We start from the raw sequence: 23332 nt of genomic DNA, 5'->3' as shown, positions 1-23332 counted from the left end.
TCTTAAGTCAAAATGCTTAAAATGTTTTAAGCTCTCATACATTTAGCCAACTTAAATTGATGTGGAACAGCCACATGTGGAACAGAGAGCAAAATAGGGATCCTGAACTTTAAATTTGTGATTCTGCAACAATATAAACAGACTAGAAGTGTTTTTATCTGATTTGACTGGTGGTTCCAGTGACATCAATTTAATTTAGTTAATGCTAAAGATAGAGGCCCAAATAAGTCAAGATGGGTGCTAAGTGTCCAAGCTTGCGTCTAGAAGGAAAATTGAGTAATATCCACCACTAATATGGCAAATGCATGTTATTATCATTTAACAAAGTCAGTATGACCAGATACTACAATACCAGTGCATCCATACTATATTAGGGTTATTTTTTTAGGTATAAAACCATCATATTTTACCAGACACTCATTATATTATGAATATTTCAGCATAAAAAACAGTTAATTTGAATGTGTTTTGTCCCATAGCACCACTGTTTTCCACTGTGATAATTCCTGCTGTAGTGAATCCAGATAAAGACAGGAAACCAAAGCATTTTGCCTGTTACGTGTGTAATATACATGTAATAACAGAAAATTCAATGAATTTGGGAATGATGAGGAATGATGTTGAAAACACTTCAGGCTGTTTTGTCGCCAGCTTTGTAACCGGATCTCTCATCTAATTAGAAAATTAATATGAAAAGAAATAAAACCCTTTGATGGGGTTAGCTGTTTTTAAGAAAGTCTTGGATGTGGCTTAGATGAAGTCTATCAGAATATACTTCTTTACACTTAAATTAAGGATTTTTTTTTCTTTTTTTAAAGATGAAGAAAAAAAATATCTTGACACTCCTGATCTGAAGTTAATGAGGAAAAATTTTTTTTAAAAAATGTGTGGGCGGGGGAAAAACAGTGAAGACGGGACAGTGACCGTAAGTCATACGCTATTTTTCTGTGATGACGCATTACTACCCACTTTAAGTGAGAACAAACCACAACCACTTTACAGTTTCACTAACATAAACAGTTTTTATTTAGGACAGGGCTTTAGTTCTGCTCCAAATGTACTTACTGCTTTTCATGATATTATATTATATTATATTATATTATATTATATTATATTATATTATATTATATTATAATACGAATTTAGCATTTTGCATTAATTATTTTTCTTTTTACTATTTTCTGTTCTGTAGTTTTGGCCTTACGTATTTAAAGACCAGACCACTTATCTTACATTGTTTATTCGAGGCGTTTTCTTACATGTTTACAGTTTTTCAGTTTTGAAGCACAGCTGGGGGACACAGGAGAAAGACCCTGTAAAGAGGAAGGAACGCTGAAGTGGATCACTCATACAAGTTTTTTGAAGCTGAAACTACAGCCAATGCAGTCCGGATTCTTATTGGACAAATTATTTGAGTCTTTTCCTGATTGGCTACTACTGTGAGCAGCAAGCGAATTCATTGGCCATTGAACTACTCCTCCTGCAGTCAGTCCCCGTGTCATAGCTGTACTCTCCTTTCAGCACAATCTTTGGCATATATTACGTACGTGTAAGGATACACTACATTCGTGAAAAAATGGCAGCTGACGAATAGAAAAAAAGTGGATCTTCAGTCGAAAAAAGAAGGCACTTGTAAGTTAATACTTCAGAATGAATGAGTTGGAGTTTGGGGAAATTATCCGTGGAAGCTTCTCAATCCTGCCTACGTGCGATTCTCTCCGATACTGTGGAAGAAACTGTTCTCAGAGGGTTAACGCTAAGGTTAGCCAACCTAGTTATTAGCCAGCAGCGGTAGCTAACATACAAGCAGTTCCAGTTGTCAACATTGGGCCTAGACTATTACCTGAAACCGTTAATGTTACACAACAGAGAGCAGAGATGCATCATATATCATATATACATCATATATGGAACACTTTAAAACTCGGCGTTATGATAAATTAATTAAATTATACCTTCCTGCCTCGACATGTAGCCTCGCTAGCTGTTACAATCCAAGTTAACATTAAAAGGCTGGTGGGTGAGGCGACATAACCAGCTGATTTGAGAGTAAAAATTAGAAAATGTAGTTCTGGCTGTAGGTAATTATGAGGTTATAAATGTAGGTGTTGTGAATAATAACCTCTTGGGTCGATGTAACGTTAATTTAGCTCATAGGCGGGGCGTTATTAGCGTCATTATAATAGGCAATTCAGCGTGGCTAATATTACCTCAATGACTGAGACCGTGTTTCTACTGTAAATTTGAGGGGAGGGCACGCAGCTTTTATTTGCTGACCTAGAACAGCTGTTGTGCTTTCTTTATACCAAACTCACTAACTTACGGGACTCCTGGTGGTGGAGTTAGTTACATTCTACAGATGTTTTGGGAATGAAACTGAGGGAATGTACACAAAGTTGCAGACTGTGTCGTATGGGCTGTCCCACCACAGGCCCGGTTGTAGCTGAACCTCATGAAAAAAAACCCACCTTGTACGAGGCTTCCTGTCTCCGTGGGAGTGACCCATTACTGGAAAACCACAATACTGTACGCGAAAGAGGTTCTGATGGTTTTTTACTTTACGAAAAAAGGTTGATTTCCGTTTTGCTAACCACAGTATCCTTTGCCTATCTTCATACTTTTACTATGTGGGCTATTTTTAGGGACATCTCCACTATTCCTTTAAAACTATAAGCTCATGCCTGACCTCCTCAGAATCAACTGGTTTTTTAGCATATTAAATGCTGATTAGTAACTTAAGGTCTGCTGATTTGAGTCCCTATTCAGATGCTGGCATCTCCTCTCTCTCTGAGATGACTGTAGATGTAAACAATTGTAAATGATCTCACATAAAAAGGAGCATAATGAACTAAACGCTAATATTTAGAAGTTTAATTTGTTCCAACCCATAAGCAGCAGCTGCTGTGATTATTTCAGCAGACTGAGGAACAGCTGGAATTAACATCTGCACATTAGTTCTCTAAAAGAATAACACAGGGATGGTTAATATAGACAGAGACAGACTCTCGAAACCTCAGAACAAAAGCTCTTCAGCCTTTTATTGTGTCAGTTCACAAATACTGTTACAGTCAGTGCCCACAGAGTAGCTGCAGTAAAAAAAAGGTCAAGATAATTAAAGTTAATATGCACTGAAAGAAAAGGTCTCACCCTCCAGTCTGTCTCAGCCTTAAAGGTGCACAGGGATATTATTAATAACTGCTCAGTACTAAAATACATATTGTACTTAACAGGTAACATTCCCTTTCAGTTCCCTACAGCCAGTTGGAAATTATGCAAATTAGGGGAAATCTCTGATGGATCAAGCAGAAGTAACAACCATTTGTCAATATGCTAATCATGTAAGAGAGTGAGAGGGAACATCACGGCACCAAAAAAGGCTGCTGCAACAAACCTGAGGTGCACAGAAATTTAGATTGGATGGTAGAGATTTAAGAAGGCATTAGGTGAAATACGTGCCATGTGGGCTCTACCTGTTGCATTGCCCTGATTTCATGGCTGAATACCTTCACTCACTCCAACACGGATCTGTCACTTCATGTTGATAATGGTGGCGTTACCGCTTCGAGGATCAGGAGGATTCATGTTTGTTTTTTTTTGTTTTCTTTCATTCTGCTGTAACGGATGTACCGATCAAGATTTTCATTTTCTGATATCACTACCATAGATGTTGATATCTGCTGATACCAAATATCTGTCTGTGATCAATAAATAACCTGGTACTCTGACACTGAGGAAGACTGGGACCATTCCCAAACAGTAAAAACCTGACCCCCAAACCTGACCGTTCTTCCATGCTGTGTTAGCTTCTTCTCAATGAAGTTAACACAAAACAAAGATGTCATATTTGCCAGATATTCAGTCCAGATACTAGTTTGGTGCATCGTTTTTTTTCTCTATTCGTTTTTTTTAGAGGTCTGCAGGCAGTCGTCTGCATTTCTTAAATACCCATAATACTTCACTCTCTGTAGCCAAATACCTGCGCAAATAGATGTAGGAGTATAATAAGTCAGGCTTTAGTTGTCCATCCCAGTTTCTCATTTGCTAAATTGCACATCTTTTATTCCTCTCTTTGAGTCTTATGCTACGTAACATTTGAAGTGGGAAGCTGGAATTCCTAAATTCACAATTGGAATTTTCAGCTCGAACACTCCCTCGAGTTGGATGTTCTGCTTTGGACAAATTGCCTTGTTGTTATTTCAATATTTTTAAGGCGTTTCTGTCTTGTTTCTGTCCCAAATGATCCATTTTTGTGTTTTCAGGACAAACTTTCAGAGAATACGGAAACAAGTCGGTTGATCATCTGGCACCTTGTTCATCACCATAAAAGTGCCACATTGGTCATCTGTCACCATGGGGAAAACGCCGCTAAAAGGCAAGGACCTTTCATTTGTTTGAGGAAGCTGGTACTTGTGCTTATACAAAATGGAAAAAAATGGGGTTTTTTTCATAATGTAAAAAAAAACTGGTAGTAGTTTCCCTCAGATGTTTGTAAATGTTTGTTACACAGATTGTAGGGTATGTGGCGCCCACCCAAACAAGTTTTGGCTTGAGCCAAAAAGGAAAACCACCCATATTGTGACTAAATTCATATTCTAACCAGTTCTATTAATCGGGGCTTCACTTATCCTAGAAAAATTAACTTTTTTTGTTTATAAAATGGCTATAATTAACAGAGGGTGCCTATACTCTATTACATTCCATAATTATGAATATGTTCTGTGTTCAGACTGTAATTTAAAGCTTGTAATATAAGTTAAATTTATAAGGAAAATGTATTGTAATGCCTACATTGCCTGAAGTAAGATATAAGGGTTTTCTTGTTGTCTTTGTAATTTTTAGATCAGAAAGAAGCCAAAAAAGAGAAATCAGGTATGACCCCTTCAAGTTTTTTTTTTAAATTGTGAAAGGATTCACTTCATTCTCGTGTTTAACTCTCAGACATGATGAAGTTGATGAAACACAAGATGCACTCTAATAGGTATTTATGTAATCAGAGCAGGATTATAGTTGTTTTATGTAACTTCCTCATGAGCTTTTAATGACAAGCCATTGCAACAGAGAGAGGTTTGTTTGTATCACATACTGCTAAACATCCACAAGAGATGTTCTTCATTTCTTGTCATTATTGAGATTTTGTTCTCAGTGTTTTAAGAAATGAGAAGCTCAGTTGTGTGGCTTGTATAGATGGACTAAAATCATGGTATAATGTCACATTTCACACACTGATAAACTGTTTTATTTCAAGCTTTTGCACACGGATATTCATTTCTGTAATATTTAATAATTGATATACCGTATTTCCCGGACTACAAAGCGCACCTGAATATTAGCCGCACAAGCTAAAATCAGGGGAAAATCCTGTTTTGTACATACATTAGCTGCACCTGACCAAAAGCCGCAGGTGTTTCAATGTTGACTTATCATATGTAAGAGAATATGCACAAAGGGAATTGTCAGGAAAGAGATGGCTGTTTGGAGACACACCCCTTTTATTAATATTTTGAAAAACAAGTTATGGGTACATATTTGCACATGTGCTGTGCTTCATAAATGAGTAACAAATGTATTACATAACAATAACCTACAGCACACCAGAAAAATAGATTCGGACTACCTTTTAGGCTCAGGTGCAGTGACACGGCTTTAACAAGAAGAAAAGTCAGTCATTCACCACCATCTTCCTGCGCTCTAAAACCACCAAAGTCCTCTTCTCCAGTGTCGGATACGAACAGGATCAGGATGGCTTCGTCATCCACTCTCAGCTTCTTTCCTTCGTTGTCACTTTCAAAACCAAAGAAATCCTCATTGTCAGTGTCGGAGTCGAACACCCTCTGAAGGGCCGTGGCGGTGTCCTCCTCTTCATCATGCAGCAGTCCAGCCCTTCGAAATCCGTTGGTGATCGTGGATGTTTTCACACTTTTCCACGCTGTCAGAATCCACCGGTGGAGTTGAGCACAACTTGCTTTTCGCAAGTTTATCGCCGCTCGTCATCCACGACTCCCGCTGAACGCGTAGCGCTACTTTGAAGTTTGTTTTTCGCGCTACTTGTACGGCACTATGTTGCCTGGCGGATGGACATGTGACCAACATACCACTCTTGAACCCCGATCCTTCCGCCAGGCAACGTAGTGCCGTACAACAGCGGAACAAACAAAACAAATCGTCTTACGATATGACAAAAATCATGGACAATCTATAGAAAAGCCGCACCTGACTAAAAGCCGCAGGGTTCAAAGCTTGTGCAAAAAGTAGCGGCTTATAGCCCGACAATTACGGTATTTAATAGATGAAATACACTTTCACTTTCTCACATCGCTTTCTCGTTGTTTCTCTTTAGATGCTTTTAGCTGGGAAGAATATCTCAAGGAAACATCATCGATACCAGCACCAGCAACCTGTTTTCGTCAGGTATGTCCTCCTGAGTTTATAAATGCTACCAAAGTCATGGTCATGTGACTGGTTTGGTTTGTGTGTTAGCAGGATTACTGACAAATGTATTTATTTGAAATAACAAAAACTGTGATCATTCTGGAGTTGTTCTCAAGAAAACATTCCAGAGTAACCTGGACCTGCAGTTTTCAGCCTTGGAGGAAGTGAGCCCCAGCTAGTCTAGTGAAACATTTGCTGAGGTCCATTTGCATGAATATAGACCCAGTGTCTTAGAGGAAAATGTAAATGTAAGGGATATCGCCTCGTTGAGTGACACTGGAATCGGGAAATAAGATGAAGTTTATAAATGGCTTTGGCCGATGTTAATCAGCTGGGTCACATCAATGGTGCACTGACTAAATGTTTCAACGGTCTGATGAAGGGCTGAAAGACTGTTTTCATGCATGAACTCTGGACCGGTACGCGGCTGTCTGAGTGTGAGTGCAGCAGTCCCAGTTACATGCTGCTTAGACCTGCCAATCAGATCAATTGTTTCAGACAGGACAAACAGAGGGCCTGCACCAAGTGTAAGATAGGCTAGTGTAAGATAAATAAGGATTATTTTGAATTGTAAATCATTCAGAGCTACTTTAGTAGAATCTAAGAATCTAAGCAAATACAGGTCTAGACAAGCCCTCGATTGTGATTGTTTGTGTGGGTTTTGCACCCTTTTTATGTGGTTTTAACAAGGAAGTGTACTGTGAATCACAGCAGAGCTAGTAACAAAGCTGTGGGATCACCACTGAGTGAGGTTTCAGTGCTGATGTATTTGGATTCAGGCAGTTAGGGACAGTGATTCAGTAAATTCTCTTCATTTGGATACTTGTTTTTTATGCTCCCAACACCTCATACTGGGTGTACTGGGACAGCTTTTGTTAGACTGTATAGAGAGTTCAAAAACATGTTTGTTTGCTGTGATTACAGCAACCACACTCGTGACATTTTTCTGTTATCTTCAGGTTAGAGTCCCACCTACCAATGACTTCAAGGTGGGAATGAAGCTTGAAGCTCACGACCCACGCAACTCCACCTCAGTTTGCATTGCCACAGTGATGGGTATTACTGGGGTCCGTCTGCGCCTCCGTCTGGACGGCAGTGATAACAGCAATGACTTCTGGAGACTAGTCGACTCCTCTGATATCCAGCCTATCGGCACCTGTGAGAAGAATGGAGATATGCTGCAGCCGCCGCTGGGTAAGGATTGGAAAGAAGCACATACAAGGTTTTGATTTTATCTTTAGTAACAATACACACAACATGAGCTGCAAATTATTCAATAAGGAAGACTTAACTCCCATGTCATCATTATTTTGACTTTGTTACAACCTGAAGTCAAGACAATGTCAGACATGTGAAGAATTATGTTTGGAATATTTTTAAAATAGAAATACATGGTGACAGGATTGCTTTCATCATATTGTACATCTTTATTTAGCTCATATTGGGCCTCTGTGCAGACCCCCAGTTTATCTTTTGTCTGAAACAAGCTGTTTTAGTGCGTATTCTGTTTAGCTACCCATCACAAACAGAAGATTTTTTAGCAACAGAGCTGTGTGCCTAAATTGACTATTTTAGGAATATCCTGTCTCATTTACATCATCAGTATTAAAGAGTAGAAAAAACTGATGCTGAGCATTTAGAGTCGCCTGAAACCTAATAAACAAACTTCCCACAACGAGGGCCTTACGTCACAGTATTTTTAAAAAAGTCTATTTTAATAAACACTCGATACATAATCTATCTGTAGATCAAAGATACAAGTTAACATGATTCAAATGCGTGATTTAAAATGCAGACAAACTCTTTTGTTGCTGTGTTTAAAAGCCTGTCAGCCCACAAGCTGCTGACTCGACTGATGGCAACAAAGTGGAGAACAAGAGTTGCTTGATTCAATTTCGCTTTTAGACAGTAGAAAATGAGCGAGCTCGGAGAAAAGTGGGTGAAATCTTCGGACTTTCTGGTATGTTCTGGAAATATGTTATTTTTTCCAGCTATCATTGAAGTGCTTCCGTTGACTGTTCGGGGAAAATATTTAGGGGTTGCAGAAAGGTCTAAACATTTGTATGGATGGATGGATTGTGTGGAATTTTGATGTGAACATACCATAATGCTGCCTAACAAGCAGCACTGACTAAATAACAAGGTCTACTAATAACAGTAACTTCTGTCTTCTGCATTAGTTCAACTTGGTTTTAAGCCTAAATTCCTGTCATTTCAGGATTTCGGATGAATGCCTCCTCTTGGCCCATGTTTCTGCTGAGAACCTTAAATGGAGCAGAGATGGCACCAGTAACAGCCTTTAAAAAGGTTTGTATTACCTCTGTAAACCTTTTAAAAAAGTATAAAGTATTTAAAAGCTGCTGCAATGACGAATGAGGACGTTGCCTTTATTTCCAGGAACCACCAAGACCCCCTCAGAATAGCTTTAAGCCAGGCATGAAGCTGGAGGCGGTGGACAAGAAGAACCCGTACCTCATCTGCCCCGCCACAATTGGAGAAGTGAAGGGCGATGAGGTCTTCATCATGTTTGACGGTTGGCGGGGCGCCTTTGACTACTGGTGCAAGTACGACTCCCGAGACATCTTCCCGGTAGGCTGGTGCTCCCTCACTAAGCACAGCCTTCAGCCACCCGGCAACAGTGGTAAGTCTTCGACTGTAGGGGGCAGCAGACATCTGCGCATTCCTCACTGCTGTAAATAATGCGGTTTGAGGCAGATGCTATTGTTTGTAATCAATCTTTCATTCATGCTCATTTAGTTGCAGCACACTCCTCCTCTCCCCCACACACCAGCCCGGAAATTACACCCACAGTTAGATAAATATAAACGCAATTAACATTAATCATGTTGTCTTGTTGCTTAGTCTGACAGAGGAAAATATACACAGGGTAATTTTTAACAGGTGCTGAGCACACAGTAGAAAAGGCTTGAGGTTTGCCTCTGTATGTGTGATTACATTACATATAAATGCACATATTTTAGAAGAATAACAGATTTGGATATGTGCATGAATATAGATTTTAATATGGATTTCAGTGAGTGATATTATGGCTCTTAGAAGTTATATAAAGGTCTTTTACACTTCTTCCACCTCTCTCTGAGAGATGAGAGGAAAGAAAAAATATAAACCACCAAGTGACACCAAGTGACAGGGACCAACCAATCAGAGGACACAGTCACAGGTGTACTGCTTAAAAAGCACAGCTGCAAACATTCCCATTTTATTACTGGAAAATGTAATCTTCCAGTAACCCTCCATTTTACCATTTCTGTCTGGAAAATTGGATAATTTGTATTTCCCTCAAACTGGAATACATCCACCCATAGGTTTCATGTCTTCATGTGAAGTTCCTTAAGTTTACTTTTTCAGTCTATATATACAATCTTCACAATGCATACTGTATCAAACTGTCTCCATACGTGGCAACCTTACACTCAATTCAAGAGGAATGTCTGCAGCTGATCGCTGCACTGGCAGAAGAGCTGGATATTGAATGAACTTGCTATCTTTCTTAACTGTTGCCTCACCACAGCACAGTAAAAATAAAACTATGAAACATGTACAAATTATTCAGAATGTGCTGCTTGCCGGATATATGTGAGATGAGCTTCCCAGATCAATGACTCATAAGTGAAGAAGCAGCTACTTTTGGCTGCTTGCTTATTCATAAGGCATTGCTCCACATGTTTGATTTGGTGACCTTCCTAATGCAATCCCAATCCTACTTTCTTCCAGGATTGAACCAGGGATCTTTTGCTTGTTAGGCAAATGCTTAACCCACTACACTCCCAAGCAGATTTTCCATCAAACTAGCTGAGCTAGACAAGCAGTTCTCACTGTGCTGTCCCCATAAACACTATAAAAGATGGATGTGAGCCACTGTGATCTCACCTGTTAATTAGTGCAGTCCCGTCATTAAACATAGAGATGAGCGTTTTCATCATTGCCATCTTGGTTTTTTGAAATGTGACAAGAAAAAAACTACATGCCGATTGGCTAATGATTTGTCAGACAAGATTAACTATTTTGCTTTTCTAACTGTTAAAATAACTGTAATTTTACAAAATGAACCTAATGTTTTATTCAATGTGAAACAAAATAAATGAGCCCATGAACTCATCAGGAAAGTGTTTACAGAGCTCAGGGCTGATGATTTCTCTGTAGACTTCCACAGAACTCACCCACTCAGTCACCGCGCCTTGACCCAAAAACTACCTAACTAATGCTCAGATTTGGCGAGTGTGAAGAAAGGGTTTTATTTAACCCAAGAAAATAAAAATATATATCAGAAGTACACAAGAATATGAAATAGGTATAGACCTAAAAATGTACAAAACAAGAACGTAAATAAACAAACTATAAAGTAGCAGAGCAAACCATTCTAAACAAAAAGGGTTTAAACTATAGGAACACTCACTAAATTTCATGCAAAAAAAGTCCATTGGCCCCATGCTGTTGCAGAGGATGGTTTGGTCCTCTTATTAACAGCTCCACCCTCAACAAGGGAGCAGCAGATTGGTAACTGAAAAGAAAAAGTAAAGGGAATTAATGCAACAAATAATCAAACTGTAAGTGTGGCAACTATATGTGGCAGTAATGCTGAAAGGCTCAAACCTCAAAGCGGTATACTTGATTTATATGTTGGTTGAGGAGAGTGGATGAATATTACCATTTTACCGTTGTTATTTCAGTTGTGTGGTTGTGATTATGGCCATCTTAGGCTGGGTTGGTGGTTTTGGTGGTTATTCAGTTGTGTTGTTAAACAAAGGCGGTGGGTATTTCTTCACTAAACTCTTGGAAGGCTTTATAAATGAATCCATATGGCATTAAAGTGGAAAGTCAGAGTTTAGCTAGAGGACAAGCAGATAAAGCACAGAAATGTCCTTCTTTTTTTGTGGGTGGGTGTGTGTGGGTGGTGGGGGTGTATTGTGTGTGTCATAGGCGAATGTTATGAAATCACCCAGAATTAATGGGATGCTGTGAAGTTGTAGCTAACCATAGCACCAACAGCTTTTGTTTGTGGATTTTTTGGGTGGATTTTGATAGGTGTAAGATATGGTAAATGGCCTGCATTTGTATAGTGCTTTACTCAGTCCCTAAGGACCCCAAAGCGCTTTACACTACATTCAGTCATTCACCCATTCACACACACATTCACATATATCTTCACACTTCTTCAACCACCACAGTCCTTAACCGTCCTATCAGCATGCAGTGATAGTTAATGGATAAAACTGGCTTCAGTGTAAGAACAGTTAAAATGCTTTGAAATTGAGACTGTATTTACAAAAACTAAACTGACTTTTTGTCTACAAGCTGTTTTAAATAATTATTTTAATTTTTAAAGAACCATTGAACAATCTGCATGCTCCCATTTATTACGGAGCTTCTGGCCAACGCCTAAAACCTGCACTTTCTCCAATGGCCAGCAGGCTGTAACTCCTCTGGCTGTAGAAAGTGGTCAATCTGTGACTGCAGGGAACTTTCCTGATAACTTTCTGGTGTCAGCTGCTGGTTTTAGCTCATATTAAATAAAACATGAAACATGAAGGTCGTTTTGTAAATTGTGGCAAATATTTAAGTTAGAAAGGAGGATTATCTGGGATGATTTGCCCGTCAACAAGTCCTCAGTTTCCCTCATTCCTGACTTCAACATGCAGAGCTGGTGACAGGAAATGCTCCACAGCCATTGTTTTTACAGTTGGATTAATAAGAAGTAGACCGGTAGTCCTGCACTGCCTCTGATTGTGAGTTTGTTGCTTCACACACAACATGCTCAATCTGGATCGATTTCCTTTCTACGGCGCTGCTATATCATCTTAATGTCTACTTTTTGACGTGGTCCTCTTTGTAGACTGCAGCTAAGTTCAGAAATGAGAACTTAGCCGCAGGCTCGGGGCTTCTGACGCTTCTGAGAGCGTCAGAAGCCCCGAGCCAACAGTCGTAGGAGACGAGCGGTGTATTGTGTGTGAAGCTGCAGATCAGTATGGAGGCCTGTTACGTTTGTGTGCGTGTCTGTTAGGGTGGCTGGGATGAAACGGACAGAATTACAAGTGGGAAGGGAGGAAAGCAGCAGCAGGAAAGAGGAGGAGGAATGGGATTTATATTCTTCACTACGTACCTGTTTACATGGAAGAATATATGTTTACATAAAAGCTGCTCAGTGTAGTCTCTACTGCACCAGCACTCCTTATATAGTGGATAAGATTATTAACCACAGAACAGATGAAAGACTTAAAGCCCTCTTTAGTTTTCTGTGTCATACATGAGCCCTGAGACTACTTTAAAAGCTGGAAAAAGTCTTTCCCTACCACTATTTGGTCTGTGTAGAACCTTGAAAAGCATTTTTATCACTTGTTTCTCTGCACGTTGCTATTGTTAGGTATTCTTTAGCACACACACAAACACAAGTATTTACTTGTTGGATACATGGGCTGTTGCTTTGTGTGGGTATGTGGTAGTTTTTTTTTTGTTTGTTTTGTTTTTTCCAGTATGTTGAGAGTTTAGAAGAAGGGAAACAGAAATCACTGCACATATAAACACCCACCAAAACCTGTGAACTGGTCATTCTGGCTTTGTAGCTTATTAGCTGTTGTGTCTGTGCTGTTGGTTAGAGAAACACAAAAACTGCAAAGATTACAGCATTTCATGAAACTTTCACTTGGTGAAATTTTTTGTATGGATCCAAAAACACTTTGTTTAAAACTGGCTTCTGTTCGAATGATACACAATATTATTTTGATTTGGGGCGCTCCCTGTGTCATTTTCAGTAACATTATGCTATCCTATCCTAGGCTGGCACCCAGAATATTTTTTTTTTAAATTTATTTATTTTTTAAATTAAAAAAAAAAAACATTCAGCATGAGTTCCTATTTATTTGACTGGGAGCCAGTTCAGGGTCCAGAGGGTACTGGAGGCAGCAGTAAGGTATTTTTGTAGTGTTTGAGCGCTGACCCGAGGGACCTGAGGGACACCCTTTGACAACCCTGTCCATATGCATGACCTGCATGTCATCTGTTTTGCTTTCGTTTTGTTTTTTTAATATCCTATTTTTACATTTTTATGCACGTTTTATTCCAAGGACATATTTTCATTGACTCCATTTGTTTTTCTTGCAGTTACTCTGCCGAAGCACCTGCAGATTCTTCCCTCGTCGCCCTCTAAACCGAGTCGGCGATCCATGCAGTCCCCCTACAGACTCCCCAATCCTCTGCCCCCTTTGCCGGTCAGGAAGGGGGTCAGAGGCCGTCGGCCCAAAAGCGAGACCATCGCTCTCCTCAAAGCGGTGGCCGAGGCAGCCGCGGCCCAAAATGGGTCTGTACCTGAAAACACACAGCTGGTACCCCGAGTTCACAAGAAGAGAGGACCCAAACCGGGAAGCAAGGTGAGGCCCAGCTTTGACTGTTTAATCTGTTATCAGCCACACATTTTTATTAAATTTTCCCTTTTACAGCACACCCAAATACAAAAGCCTATAAGAGAACAATTAGTGGGCAAAAACTCATGTATGACAATTCAATTTGAAAGGTATCATCTTCTAGTTTAGGAAAACATGCTTGATTAGCACAAAATTAATACACAAGCTACGTCAGTTCAACTATCACTAAATCCTTTTTGTTTTTGGGCTTTGTCATTATCATTATATCTGAATCATACTAACTAAAACATGCTTCATGCCAGAACTATGGACAATGATCCGAAATGTTCAAATTGTTGCTTTTTTCACTTTTCTGACCCTGAAGATTCTAAAACCGTTTATCACAGTCCAAAACATCTTCTGATTGAGGGACTTACCAGCGTTATATGCTCGACTGAAATCCAGTCAATGTATCCATGTTGGAATGAGAAAGCGATTGTCCACAATCATCAATGAACGCCAATAATGGCTTCATTTTCACAGGCACAAAATAGATGCAACAACTGGGAAAACTGCCGTACAACCGCAGCAGTCCTGAAATGAAAACGACACTGAAAATGTGGCAAAAATTCCTTTTTTTTTTCTAGGCAACAAGCTCAAGAAAACAGTACTACCCAACAACAGTATCGGGGAGTTTTGTTTCCTATTTTCCAAACAATGTGGTTAAACAGCAAGCAGTTGATGTTGTAGGGCATTAGTTACATCTTTGAATAATTTCATGAAAAACCCCAATGTTCTTTTAAACTGCGTGTCCTGACAAAGTTACACATCAAAATTGCTTCAGTTTTTCCAGGTCTGTGTGCTGAGCTGGTAACTGTGGTGATTATGATTTCTGTAAAATGGACCAAATGCAACTGCAGTTGTGATTGGCTCCTTGGACTATGATTGTTTGCAGATTACATTTTGATTTGTAATGAGAGCCTGGAAAGGTGGAAGTATGCTTCCATAAAAAGAAAACAAAGCTCTTCAGAATCTGCCTGTAATGTGTCCACACTGTGAAACCTTTAAACACTGAGCATTGCTTTAACCGAGCTTAAAGCTTACAGCAGCATGTCATCACTTTAATGTTTTATTGTGTAATGCATCAGGTGCACCCCCTTTTCACTCACAGTGGTGCACTTTTCTACCCAGTTTATTTCAGTGAGAGCAGGATTTTCAAACGTGGCTCTGAAAGATGTAAACACTGCAAAGGAGGGCATGTATCTAAGACATTTAACCATTTTTGTCAGACTTACAGCCATAATGCAGACACTACCCTCATAACTTTTTTTTTTAAAATTCTTTAATCAAGGTTATAATTACTGCCCTAGCACACATATACACCCAGAACTAAGAATTAGCTTTACTTTAACATTCCTTATTGTTAAATTGTTTATAAACATCTGTTTTTCAGAGAAAGCCCAAAATGATCCAAGGCTCCACACAGCTGCCGAGCATCCAGGTGCCACAGGAAAGTCCTGCCAACCTAAACTCAGTGGTTTCGACAGGTAAACGCTAACGGCTCTACTGGTGCACAGAATGAAAGCTCTCATTTGAATGTCTGATTAGTTCAGTGTGTCTGCGTTGTTTCAGTGTGTGTGTACGTTAATAAGCACGGAAACTGCGGACCCCACCTGGACAGGAAGCAGATGCAGCATCTACCTGACCACTTTGGACCAGGTCCAGTGAACTCTGTGCTCCAGCAGGTCGTCCAGTCATGTATAGACTGTGCATACCAGCCTAAAGTCCTGCTCAGCGCTCTGCAGAATGACTCGGGCGGAGGGGAGGTCGTCAAAGGTATAAAGTTGTTCTGTTATTGTCACCTTAGGCAGCCGTGCATGATGATTGATAGAATACTAAAACATGTTCTCATCACCACAGTGAGAACAGATGGTGGAGTCCGTGTGGTCAGGCTACCGTCAGCTTCCAGTGCTTCCTTTGTACTGCGCTTCCTGGAGACCATGTGTCGTCATCTGCAGTGCGACAACCTGTTCAGCAGCCAGCCGTTCAGCCACTACTCGGCTTACGAGAGGAAGAAATCAGGTAAAGCCTGCAACTTTTTATTTTTAATAGCACTGTTTACAAATTGCTTTTACAGAATACTTTGACAAACCAGCAAAACAAGGATGGTAAATTCAAATAAAAAGAGACACAAGGGCAAACAAATCCAGCTTAAAATGAAAAATTTAGAACAGAGGAAAAATATAAAGACAAAACTCCATCAGCTATAACAGAAAATATACCCAAGGAAATTTTCAGAAGTGAAACTTTCAAGGACATTACAAAATGATATGAAGTGATGGAGGATGATAAGAAGAAGATGTTACATAAAAGGAAGTTTAGTAAAAGAAGGGATGTCAGTGGGCCACATCCCCCTCAGGCAGGTTGTTCAACAATCAAGGGCTTCTAATGCAAAAGGTTGATCATCTTCGTATTTAATCCTGGACTTTGGAAGCAGCAGGAAGACCTAACCTGATGATCTAATGCTACGAACGGGCAACAATATGGGGTCAACGTTTCTGCTGTCTAGAGAAAGGTAGAGAAGCCAGGATCAGGGTGATGGAATACTAAGAAGAAGAAGGTGTACTTTATTGGTCCCCGTGGGGAAAATCCCTCTCTGCATTTAACCCATTCACTTAGTGAAGCAGTGGGCAGCCATTGGGCGCCCGGGGAGCAGTGTGTGGGGACGGTACCTTGCTCAGGGGCACCTCAGGGTAGCTGTTCAGGGGAATCGAACCCCCGACCTTCCGATCATGGGGCCGCCACTCTACCTACTGAGCTATCCCTGCCCTGCCTTACTACTAAAACCAGTAAGAAACCAGACTGCTGCATTTTAAACCAGCAGTAACGCAAGAGTAACGTCTCATTTGCACCACAAAGAAAAATGTTGCAATAATCTGGAAGAAGAAACTCCACACATCCATTAAAAAAAGCGAGAGTTCTGTGTGATTATCTTTAAACTTTCTCAGATATAAAATGAAATGTGGAATTTTGAATTCGCCATTGTTGAAAAAAGTGGAACGTGACGGACAAACTCTTAGCACATCTAAATGAAGGTGGTGTAAGTTTCTGTTCCTGTCACAGAAAGGTGAGAGCATCTCAAAGAATCCTACAGCCACAGATGTAGTGCTCTGGGATTTATTTCACCTGTGTAAAGAACATGAAATATAGATTCTGTCCTGTGTGGTCCTGTAGTTTTTGCACATACAGTAGTTGAGGTCTAAGATTAAGTGGTATGCTGTGAGGAATGTCCATGTATACAGTCGTATATCACAACTTTGGACTCATTTCCACTGCTAAAAAATCCTCCTTAACCCTGTTTAGTTTGTGCAGCTGCTGGATGGTGGGAATAATGAGAGCATGACACATCAAAGCTGCTGACTGACTGCAGTGAGATTAAAAAATTGGGGGAAAATCCTGATTGCTTTCTTGTGTGGCTCAAACCACAACTATCTACCAGTGCAGAGGACCTACCACCTAACGATTGACTAACAGTCAGTAGTAACCGGTTGTGTGGTTTCAGCTGGAGTGGGGATGCCAACAGCCGTTAGTTCGAGTGCGTCATCTGTTGGGAGGAGCTGGCTAACACTAACATGGTTCCAAGAAAGCTAAAGAGGCTCTTGGAACCCAAAGATCCCTCCTGAGAGAAATTTGGCCCTCTTCAAAAGATGGATCTCAAACAGATGGACTAAGAGTGTTTGTTAGGATTGTGTGAAAGAATCTGATCAGGCAATGAAGCATGTAGGCTAGTGGAGTGACGACACTCTTGGAATAAAAATGGCAGGTGTCTTGTTAGATCCAGATTGTGCAACTAGGCTGTAGATAAAATCTGACAGCGCAATCAAACTGAGAACTAAAGACATCTCAGAAGCCACACAGTCATCTTTTTACTGATATTTGAGCTTGTGTGGTGGTGTAATTTATACACAAACCACTGGTGTGAGTTAAAGTGAGTTTCTGTGTTTCAGTGAAAGAAGAGGTGATGGACGCGCCATCACTGGCAAGAGGGAGTAAACGAAGTCTCTCTGGAGTCTCTCCACCGTATGCAGCGCCGCTGTCTCCTAAACATTTACGTGCTGAAGCTCATCCTTCAGAAGGTACAGCTTTCCTTACGGATCTTATCCCGAAGAGCGGGATTATGTAATCTGTTACGTTTGTCTGTTTGTTAGCAGTCTACTGTTCAGTTTTCATGATATCAGATTTGTGTGATGGTGGGCAACGCCTCAAGCTGATTTCATTTTCAAGTTCACACCTAAATCAGTTTTTTCATTAAAATGCCCTTTGACACCAGAGTGACGTCATAACCAGCTGACATCAGGATGTAATGTAGTTATTTTTGAAAATGGCAGCCAATTAAAATTATTCAGAAACCTTAATTTGTGGAAAAACGCAACCTTGTATAAAATATTTTTTTATTTTTTTTGTAATCGGTAAGCACACATTTTTGACTCTGTATGCTTATTCTTGGTCTCTGCTAGGCTAGCTTTGCGTGATTCTGGTCCTGTCAAACAGAGCTGGTTGAGCTCACTTAGCTGTCCCAGTGTTCCCAGACTGGGAAGTCTTCAGTGCACAAACAATTAGAAATCATCCCAGTAAAGTGACGTTACTGAATCACTGTCCTCACTGCCTGAATCTGAATACATCAGCACTGTAGCTTCACTCTATTGTGACCCATAGCTCTGCTGTTGTTAGCTCTGTTACTGCTGCACAGTACACTTCCTCATTAAAAGCAGATAAAGAGTGCAAAGCCCAGGAAAACAGTCATAATCTCAGTGTTTAATTAGAGCCTGCTAAGATATTAATGTGGTTAGGAGTGCCTGTTTGGGCTTGTTTCAGCTTACGGGAGGGGGCTATTATCCTCATTTCCACTTCTTTATTTTTATTCTTGAACCCAGCTAGAATACTTTGCTGTCAGTGGGCCCATTTCACAAACACTTGTTAATTGATCGTTACTCAGTCACCGTTAAAGAGAAAAATATGATAAAGAGAAAATTCAAATGGTTTTGGAAAGAAGAGAAGACGAGCTTTACAGAAATAGAGTGTATTGTGGTAGTGCATAGCACTCGCAAGCTACTACTGTCTGAACGCAATCAGAAAAATCAGCTCCACCTCGATCTTACCCAGTGTTGCCAACTCCTCAGTAAGGAAAATCGCTATTGGCTGTCCTAAAAGTCGCTAGAAATCGCTAAATGATGTCATCGCCTAATTTGCATAATTGGTCATGCTAATGTAATTGTAACCTATGTTGTAGGAGAGAGAAATAACATCGTGGAAAAGACATAAAGTGAGTAAAAAAAACGTCCTAAATGCATTTCGAAAGATTTTAGAACTATAAATAAAATTTCTTTTACCAATTATTGCTTCTTTTTTTTTTTTTGTAATGTCACAATTCCAATCCTCCTCCTTTATCCGGGCTTGGACCAAGAAAAAAGTGACCCGAAATAGGCACTCTAGTGGAGTTACTGTGTGTGTTTGTGTGTTTATAAGTAGTTTTAAACCTTGTGATCCACAAAACATCATAACAGTAAAAGAAGAACTGACTCCGTTACAGTCAGTGCGAGAGCTGCGGCTTCGCTCATGCGCGATTCATTTGCCGCTTGGACGCATAGGTGTGAACATCTCCTGCCCTGATAGCAGCTGGGGGAGGACTATCCTCCGCCCGTAAGCGCTTTGGCACGGGCGAGGTTCCCACCGCAGCACCGCTGCTTGTTGAGAGTAAGAGCGATACGCACTTTCACGTCAAAAAGCCGTCATAAATAAGTCTCCAATAACACCAGAGAAAGTCGCCAGATTTGTCGCTAGTCTCTTTTTAGAAAAGAAGTCACTAAGGGGGTCTGAAAACTCGCTAAATATAGCGACAAAGTCACTAAGTTGGCAACACTGATCTTACCATCTGTGCTTCACATTACTTTAACTCGGCCATTTTGGGCTAGAAAGAAAATTCCATTAATTCCTGAAAAATTAGTTTTACAACCAAAATGACAAAATGGGTACAGGCAGCCGGTGATATGTGGGTGATAAAGGATTGAGGCAAACTTTCCTCTGATTGGCTGCCCCTCAACGGTCAAGGCTAACCCCCCTGATTAGGTTTTTGCTACGATTTGTGCGTTGAACTTTGAAGATTGTTTATTTGTCACGTGCATAGTTATACAAGTACAACACGCAATGAAATGTGACCTGCGGAGCGGTCAGGAAGGCGTCTGGACGTGTCTGCGGCATCTTAAAACGTGTAGAGAAACAAAATTAAGCAAGCAGTGCGCGCAATGACTGTGCAGCCAGATCTGTGCGCCTAAGATGACCATATAAAAGAGATCCACTGTATGACCTCATACTGAGCCAAAAGTAGAAAAAACTGTGGACGTTTAGACGTCTCTGAACCCTGAGCTTTTGACTCACAGGGATTACTTTTACAGACGCTGATCTGCAAATTCACAATTCTGTGTGTGTTCTTTCTGTCTAAAATGACATTTTAAAGTTGTGCATGTTGTTTCTCTTTCCAGCAGAGACTCTGCCCCATGAAGAGAACGGCTTAATAAAGGAGCAGCGCTACATGGACTCCGCCTCCAACTCCATGACCCCGCGACCCCAGACTATGCGGAGTTTCTCGGAGTACCACTCCCAGGCCAGCAGCCTCTACCATCACAGCAGCAGCACACCGATGCGCCGCCTTTCATCTAACCCTGCAGAAATGAGCTCCACACAACCCCTCAGAAGAGTCGAAGGTAGAGAGAGAGCTTGTGTGTGTCAGATACACCTGTGTTTTCAAAAGACTTTTAAATAACACAATATAAAAGGTGCTCTGCTGCAAATCTACATAAATCATAAATGAATCATGTACTTATAAAGTTGTAATCAGCTGTTCTCCAATGGTTCAGACATGAACTTCACCATAGTGGCGAGCAGTGCGTGATGGGTAGTCCCCACTGATGAAGTTAAAGTCAGATCCTAAGTGATCCATGTGTTAATGAAGTTACTATACCAAATGAGTAAATAGGGGAAACTATCACAGACAAAACAGGCATGAAAATAAAACATGCTTATTTTTGTTTCTCTCACTTTGACCTCCAAATAGTTTGTTTTGGGTTTTTTGTTGTTGTTGTTGTTGTTGTTGTTGTTGTTGTTGTTTTGTTTTTTTTCACATTAGCAGACTGTGAGCTGTTGTACGAGGTTGAAGCTCCAGCTGTGCATGACCCCAGCATGTTTTGGCCAACATAATAAACACAACAACTTGTTACCAACGGTTCATCAACTAGGAGGCTCAGAGGATTTGATTCTTATTATGGTCATTTGTGCATCACTAGCAATACCACATAAAAGGTTTTTCTTTTGATGGAGCCTGATCAGCGGTTTGTGGATAGCTTATTTAATATTTGTGAGTTACAAATAAACAACAGTAGCTACAGATTAAAACTGCCGCTGTCTTGGATCGTTGTGTCAGTGGGGCAGCTCCAGCTTTCTGAGATGGAAATCAGACATGAGAGTTCCAGATGAACGTAACCTGCCAGTCACTCTGTAATTTGCTACTGGAGTTTGAACATGAGAAGAAATTAATTCCATTTCAATGTTTTGTGCAGCTGCCAGCTCCACCACAGGTCCCGAGGCTCTGGCGTCTGAGAGGGAGAGTCTGCAGTTCCCCAGCAAAAACCCCTCCTCCTGGTCCATCGAAGAGGTGATGCAGTTCGTCAGGGACGCCGACCCCACAGCTTTGGCACCTCATGCTGAGCTCTTCAGAAAACATGTAAGTTAATGAAAAATTTATCCGATTTTCATTGTTTGTATTCATTTTTACTCTGGAGCTCGTTTGTGGAGAACCATCTTGAAAGGAAGTCTGTAATTTCATTGCTTTTTCTCCTTCTTCTCCAGTTTCATTCAATCGCACATCTTCAACTACCCACAGATGGCGGCAATAAGCCCGTTTTCTATCGTCTGTGATCTAAATCTGAAAGGAAACTTTGCAAACACTCTATTTAAGGCAGCTCAGGCTAAGATGATAAAGATGGCCTTAATTTAACAAGATCTAGAATAAGCCTCGAGGTTTCCATCGTTTTACCTGTGAAAAGATGGTCATGGTTATGTTCAGTTATGAACCTCATTTTACTCCAGCTGTTACAACAATCTGATAAAGTGAAAGGTTTGGGCACACTCTCCTATTCATTTATTAAAACCTTTGACAGATATTGTGTCTGATTGTGAAGGCAGTGTCACCTGGGTCTTTATCTAACACACTGTGCACCCAGCAGACTTTCTGGGTTGGAGGCAGAGCAGCGAGATGCACTTTCAGCATAAAAACCCCACAACTGGGGCCTAACTCACTGCTGAAGACCCCCAAAATATTTGTTTTCAATTGGAATTATATATATTTTTTTAAATTACTGCATGGTTATTTAAGCTAATGACAGTGTTTCTGTTTTTCTAATACAAGTCCCGGTGACTGTTTCCACAGGAGATTGATGGCAAAGCTCTGATGCTCCTGCGGAGCGACATGATCATGAAGTATATGGGTCTGAAACTGGGGCCCGCACTGAAGCTCTGCCATCACATAGAGAGGCTGAAACAAGGCAAACTGTAACTACGAGATCCCGGCAGAACCCACGAGCAATAAGCCCCGAGAGAGCCGGCGTTTGCATACTGACTCATGGGGCACACAGGGGTTACATGTTACTCCAGACTCCACCTGGAGGGAGCGGATGGATGTTACAACGTCATCCCGACTTTGCGAGTGGAGAAAGTGTGCCGTGCATTGCTGACACATTACCTCATCCCCTCATCAGTGAACAAAAAGCTGTTCGGCTCTCATAGACATGCTGACTCTGAAATCCCAAAGGAAAATAATCCCCGTAGTGTTTACATTGCACATGTGCGCACATTTTCTTTCTTTCTTTTTTTTTTTTAAATGGAGGAGAAATCTTTTGATCCTGGTTTTGGATCCCCCAAAGATGGTGAATGTTTCTTCTTATATCAATTGTTATTGTTAAATCGATAAGGAAGGGTTGGTATACCGAGAAAAAGATCCATCAGATATTCCTCCACAGGGTTTGAATGCTATTTTTATTTTATTTTTTATCATGTATAGCGGTTTATCTGCCTGCCTGAAGAATATGAACCCTTTCCACTTCTTTCACACGAGCTTTCTTTGCCTTGAACTTTGTCGGCGTCAAGGCGATTATGTTATATTCTGATGTTTCCCACGAGTGTCTGGCAGAATCAGCTCCTGCTGCAAGGCATTCTCGGTGGTCTCCAAACCGTCTGCATCCCAAGCACACGCCAGTTGAGGGTTTATCAATTTCAACGGATGGGAATGTTTAGGAAGTGCAAATCGGACATTTCTAAGGGCTTTCTTTGTTAAGTTTGACTTAATATTTTTATCAGTCGTGTCATTTAAGCTCATCGGTCCGACCTCAGTGTTGTCACTTTCGACCATTACAATCACTGTTAGCAATGAAAACAGATGTGTACAGTTTTATGGGTTTAACCATGAATATCAGCGACAGAATGTACATTTTGTA

The 23332-nt window shown here is 40.5% G+C and overlaps 1 protein-coding gene across 1 annotated transcript; it reads left to right on the top strand.

Moving 5' to 3' along the window:
• The first annotated feature begins 1650 nt into the window (after positions 1 to 1650).
• On the top strand, positions 1651 to 23074 carry LOC146607545 (sex comb on midleg-like protein 2). Its single transcript, XM_085348015.1, has 15 exons — positions 1651 to 1761; positions 4260 to 4372; positions 4840 to 4869; positions 6338 to 6408; positions 7389 to 7623; positions 8648 to 8736; positions 8827 to 9070; positions 13549 to 13814; positions 15241 to 15334; positions 15420 to 15623; positions 15708 to 15869; positions 17795 to 17923; positions 20327 to 20548; positions 21401 to 21564; positions 22270 to 23074. Exons 2-15 carry the CDS (start codon positions 4351 to 4353, stop codon positions 22393 to 22395), a joined length of 2058 nt encoding a protein of 685 aa, XP_085204141.1. The 5' UTR covers positions 1651 to 1761; positions 4260 to 4350; the 3' UTR covers positions 22396 to 23074.
• The last annotated feature ends 258 nt before the right edge of the window (positions 23075 to 23332 follow it).

This window comes from Diplotaxodon limnothrissa, linkage group LG23 (genome assembly GCF_057381915.1).
Source record: "Diplotaxodon limnothrissa isolate DT_005_m linkage group LG23, D_limnothrissa_male_GT1.1, whole genome shotgun sequence".
In the NCBI taxonomy this organism is placed as follows: domain Eukaryota; kingdom Metazoa; phylum Chordata; class Actinopteri; order Cichliformes; family Cichlidae; genus Diplotaxodon; species Diplotaxodon limnothrissa.
This window is presented reverse-complemented; position numbering and strand designations above follow the sequence as displayed.

Coding starts and splice junctions, on each gene's coding strand:
- LOC146607545 (XM_085348015.1), top strand. CDS start 4,351: ATGGGGAAAACGCCGCTAAAAG. Junction 9,071..13,548: donor TCAGCCACCCGGCAACAGTG/GTAAGTCTTCGA, acceptor TTTTTCTTGCAG/TTACTCTGCCGAAGCACCTG. Junction 13,815..15,240: donor GACCCAAACCGGGAAGCAAG/GTGAGGCCCAGC, acceptor TCTGTTTTTCAG/AGAAAGCCCAAAATGATCCA.